This window comes from Protopterus annectens, chromosome 7.part0 (genome assembly GCF_019279795.1).
Source record: "Protopterus annectens isolate FY-2018-M chromosome 7.part0, PAN1.0, whole genome shotgun sequence".
NCBI lineage: Eukaryota > Metazoa > Chordata > Ceratodontiformes > Protopteridae > Protopterus > Protopterus annectens.
In genome coordinates, this window is record NC_056739.1 from 498,828,958 (window position 1) to 498,833,890 (window position 4,933).

The following is a 4,933-nucleotide window of genomic DNA, read 5'->3' on the forward strand; positions in this document are numbered from 1 at the left end:
CGCAGAGACCTCAAAACAGGACGAAACGTTGGCCGTCGGGGTATTTAGTTTATGCAGCTTCATAACAATATCTTTACATGTTGGTGATATGTGATGACTCTTTACTTTTTACTTATCAGTTCACTTCAGCCGACCCGGCCCGGGGGCTGCTGCAACTGTGACGTCACACCGCCTGCCATATAAGGGAGCATGCCTGCCCTTTTAAGACCTCGTGCTGCAGCTGCGGGTCACCTGCGGCATAGTCAAAGGCTTTTGTGCCGGCACGCTGTGGAGGCTGTCAGAGCGGACATAAAAAAAAAAAAAAAATAATAATAAAAAAAGGGAACAGAAAGTGGGATGCTTCTTGATGCCGGTAAATTATTTAAGTAACGAACAGTAGCATATCCGAATTCAAATAAACCGTACTGAAGCCTGCCTGATCCTTTCGAATACATATTCTAAACAACCATTGCTGTCCTACAGCAGATAGGGGTAACCCCCGGTCTCAACCCCCCCGAAGATTAACGGCTTCCATCTACAGAGTGTAGGAGCATATTTTGTTTCTTGTTTGTAAGAGATTGCAGCACTAAAAAGATTATTGAAAAGCAGCACCGAACACCGAGAGATGAGGGAACCGCTTTGATCGACCTTCCAAATCTTAGAAGTTGCTGCCAATTTGAGGAATTTGGTGGAGAACAAAGAGAAAAGGCAAAATGCAGAACACCCGAAACGGACATCAATCGTATCATTTTAAAACACATATTTAATGTATGAATATTTAAACTGCAAATGCATTTTGTGGATAGTGATGGGTGTCTTTTTCTGCTAGTATCATCTGTGTCAAGGACATCAGCCAGAACAAGTTACAGAATAACGTCCCTATTAGACAGCGTGTAGCTAAGAAGATGGAGAGGGGTAAAATGCGGTGTCTGTCCTGAATGGAGTTCATGGTCACAGAAGAAAAATAACATCGTACTGTGTTAATTTATATAGTTTTGCAGACCTTTGCGCTGCTATGCACCGTTGTTGTTTGCTCTCCAGACTAATTTGGTTCTGAGCATCGGCTTTTAAAGCCTTCTTAATTTTATTTATTTATTAAAGATGTGCTTTTCATTTTAAACCGTGATGTGCAATGAAACTGTTTTACGGCTGTGTGCAACTACCAGCTGCTAATTTATGAACTGGAAGTAATAGGAGTTATTTTGTAGAATACTGGTGCCCAGAGTGAGCACCTTCCCCCACATTGACGACACCTTCTTTCAAGACAATAATGCTGCTAATATTCATTGAAACGGAACTGTTTTATTAAGAAAACCTGGTGCTTTAAAGATGTCTTTTAATATGCAGCTGTTTGGTAGGAAGCCATCTGTCCTTCTGCGGCACACTGAGGTGCCATCCCGGGTAACAGAAAGCTTCATCTTGTCTGGTTATAGATTCCCTGGTTCAAGTTTTCTGGAGTGCTTGGTATCTGCCTTCCAGCCCACCAATGAGACTGGTAACTTCTGGACTCATTTCTTGGGTGTATTTGTCTTTGGTTTCCATTTTGTTGAGCTGTTCTGGTGGGACACAGCCCCATTCTTCACAGACCCTTTTTACTATCCTTTCTGGAATTACTTCATCGGGGTCTTAGGCCTTCTAATTGTCAGCAGCATGGCTCATCTTTTCAATTCCATGTCCTTACTTATCAGGGAGATCTGCTTTTTCATTGACTATGGTACAATTAGTGCCTATACTGTGGGTTCTTCACTTGCATACTTTTATTACATTAATCCCAAACTTGTCTCATCCACAAACTTCACATATGTGTGGTTAGCAGAAGAAGAAATAATAGAACAAGAAGGTGGCCCTTTATTGGATGTGCAGGTGTTCTCTGAAGTGAGCTCCCAGGCTTGGATTCTACCCTTCATTGCTTCTCAGGCTAGATGGTGGTTTGAGGTCATGTACATTCCAACAGCATGCCTTATTGCCATAGTTTGCACCCTGGCTTGCTGCAACACTCGTCAGCAGTGGCGAAAATATCGGTACATCATCCGGACACTGGTTTTCCTTTTACCTTTCGTGGTGGTCTCCATTCCTGTTTTCTACAGGCTGTATGCAGGAAGACACAGTACCTCCACTGCTGTATTTTTCTTTCGCCATTGCTTTTGGCTGGTCATCTCTGGTGTTTTCAACATTAGCAAGATCCCAGAGAGGTTTTCACCTGGGAAGTTTGACATTTGGGGTCACAGCCATCAGTGGTTTCACTTCTGCACTTTTATGAGCATTCTGGATGAACTGCACATGATTAAAGCAGAGATTAAAGACTTGGGAGGGGAGCTACATCATCTGCCCACCTTTCTGTCAACATTTGGGGTTATGCTTGTCCTTCAGTGCTCCATTGCTGTCATTGTTACCAGGTTTGCCCTACGGGCTTATGTGCAAGATAGAAAAGTTAAGAGTGAATGAACCACTTAAAGTGGCACTGACAGAGGTGGATAGGAACTTTCTGCTGGGAAGGCATGTCAATGTTTTGAATGTAGATACGGCTGACATTCATGTAGTATTTTAGCACTTTGCTTATTTCACACATCTTCTAACTTCATGGATTTGACCAAAACATGTGACTGTTGTCATTTTCACTGGACCACATTTCTTATTGCTTTTCATCTATGTTATGCTGTTTTGCTAGGATTTCAGGAGGTTTTTTCTGTACTGACAAGGTGTGCTCTTCAGAAAAAAAAATGCATTCTTTGGAGCTGAAGGAGGGCTACATCTGTTTGTGTACAAGCTGGTGCAGAATTGTACAATTTCACAAATACTGGCTATGCGTCAGCAAAAAAATATACTACTAAAAGAACAATGTGCTATACTGTCAACATGGAGTGTTATAATAATCAGTTTTGGTAGGATGCTTATTTTAATAATTTTTTTTCGCACCCATATGCTGGGTCCAGAAGACTGAGAGGTTTGATAAGCATGGCTGTGCTCTGTGCAGCCAAATGTGTTAAGAGCTTTTCTGTGGTTATACGAAAACAGAGGGTTGGTTGTACCCACTTCTGTGGTACGTTCAGCTTTCATCATTTGTAGTACTGGGTTTCCCACATTCACAGATGTGACCTGTACCATAATCTCTGAAATGTCACACTTACATGTAGTACTGTGTTTGCATGTTCACCATTACCAGGGACTTCCATTTTCTTCAAACATCTGTTATGCATTATGGGGTGAAAGTGGTTGAAAATGCAAGGACTGTAAGCTATGCTGTATCTGCATTTAAGAATTTAAGGTGCTTGAGGGTGTGGTATTAGCAGTACTGCAAGACACTGCAGATTTTCAGATCACTACTTCTTTGCATGAAAGTACTGCAGAGGTCATATGAGGATTCCTGCTGCTAGAAATCTTGGATTAAACAACTGTGCACCATCTCTGGAAACAAAGTGATAGGAATTACTAGGAAAATTTTCATTATAAACCAAATACTATATAGAATTGTAGCAATTATATATGCACTGTATTATATGGGGGGTGTCAACTGCTGTATTAATGCTGCAGGTATTCAAGCCATAGTGCTTAACCCTTTGCTGACTGATTTCTGCTCATCTTCCTGGAAATGACTTAAAAATATATACAAGTCTGAGAAAGGAAGGCTTTGTCTATGCCTCTGACAATAGTAGGTTGGAATTCTTTGCTTGGGATTTTAAATTAGATAAAAAAACTGGAAACCTATACGGGTAACAATTTTATTTACTGTAGGTCTCTGGTATTTTGGAGAGTGCATTCCCTGTGAATGCTGTGTGACTCTTTGGATATAATAAGGATATTAGATGAAGCCTTTGATGTTTCATATTCCTGCTGGTAAGGACTTTGGTGCAGACATAAAAATTATGTTTCTGTTTTGTGAAAAAATGACTATACATACAACTTGATTGAATGATAATGTTGCTGAAATAGGGACACAAATGTTGCACCCAAGCAAATGAGTGTGAATGTACATGTGGGGACAATAGTGATCCTCAAATATGTTTCCTTCACTGTAGTATGCTGTTGCATGTATCATGGTAGTGGGGTATGGTGGGATTCAGTAATTTATAGTTAAGGTGTAAATGACTGCTGGGCAGTAATGGCACATTCATGCTGCTTTTTTATCAGTAGTGCTCAGTTTTCACTACAGTTTTTTCTGCAATACTGGTAGTAACTTTCATTTTAGGAACTGACAAGCAGCAACAAACTGGGGTAGTTTTAGGGGTATATATTGGGGTATCAGGTTCTACTGTGCCAGTGATGTACCACTGGAAAGAAATTAAGCAAGCCATGTTTTTTTACTTGAACATTGTAATCAGACTTATGGAAAATATCTTGTTAAAAAAAACAAAAGACCTCAGTGAATGAAACAAAAATATTTTGTGTTCTGATTAGATGCTCTACTGTGTACCAGTTCATACAGATCAGTAGCATCCATCTGCATGGCACAACAGCTGTCAGTAATAATAAATACTGTTGAATATAAAAAATGCGAGAGTACTGTTATATATATTTTTAGTATAATTATTTGGTACAAACTGGATAATTTATCATCATCAGCCTCCTTTTTTCCTATTTTCTACATGGGATTTGGGGTATCATGTTAACTGTTGCCATCTCTCTCGATTCAGTGCCACTCTCCTGCCTTCTTCAACACTCATGCCTGCCTGTCGCAGATCTTCTTTCACACAGTCCTCATTTCCTCTTACCTTCTTCCTGTCTGTCCCAGATCTTCTCACCAGATTGTCTTCTCCTTTTCTACACTTGTGTCTGAACCACCATAATCTGTTCTCTTTGATCTTTTCTACAATTGGAACTACTTTGGCTTCTACACTTATCTCCTTATTCTTTTGTCTGTCCCACAGTGTGCATCCTACCACTCTTCTCAGGTACTTCATTTCTATCACCTCTACCTTCTTCATCTGCTTTGTATTTATTGCCCAGTTTCTGTGCC

At 40.3% G+C, this 4,933-nt stretch overlaps 1 protein-coding gene across 1 annotated transcript; it reads left to right on the forward strand.

Moving 5' to 3' along the window:
- The first annotated feature begins 226 nt into the window (after window positions 1-226).
- LOC122806567 (membrane progesterone receptor epsilon-like) lies at window positions 227-4,469 on the forward strand. The gene has a single exon (XM_044077103.1). It carries the CDS (start codon window positions 1,309-1,311, stop codon window positions 2,422-2,424), a length of 1,116 nt encoding a protein of 371 aa, XP_043933038.1. The 5' UTR covers window positions 227-1,308; the 3' UTR covers window positions 2,425-4,469.
- Window positions 4,470-4,933: the final 464 nt, after the last annotated feature.

Excerpts from the sequence above, each read along its gene's own strand:
- LOC122806567 (XM_044077103.1), top strand. The coding sequence starts at position 1,309 with ATGTCTTTTAATATGCAGCTGTTTGGTAGGAAGCCATCTGTCCTTCTG.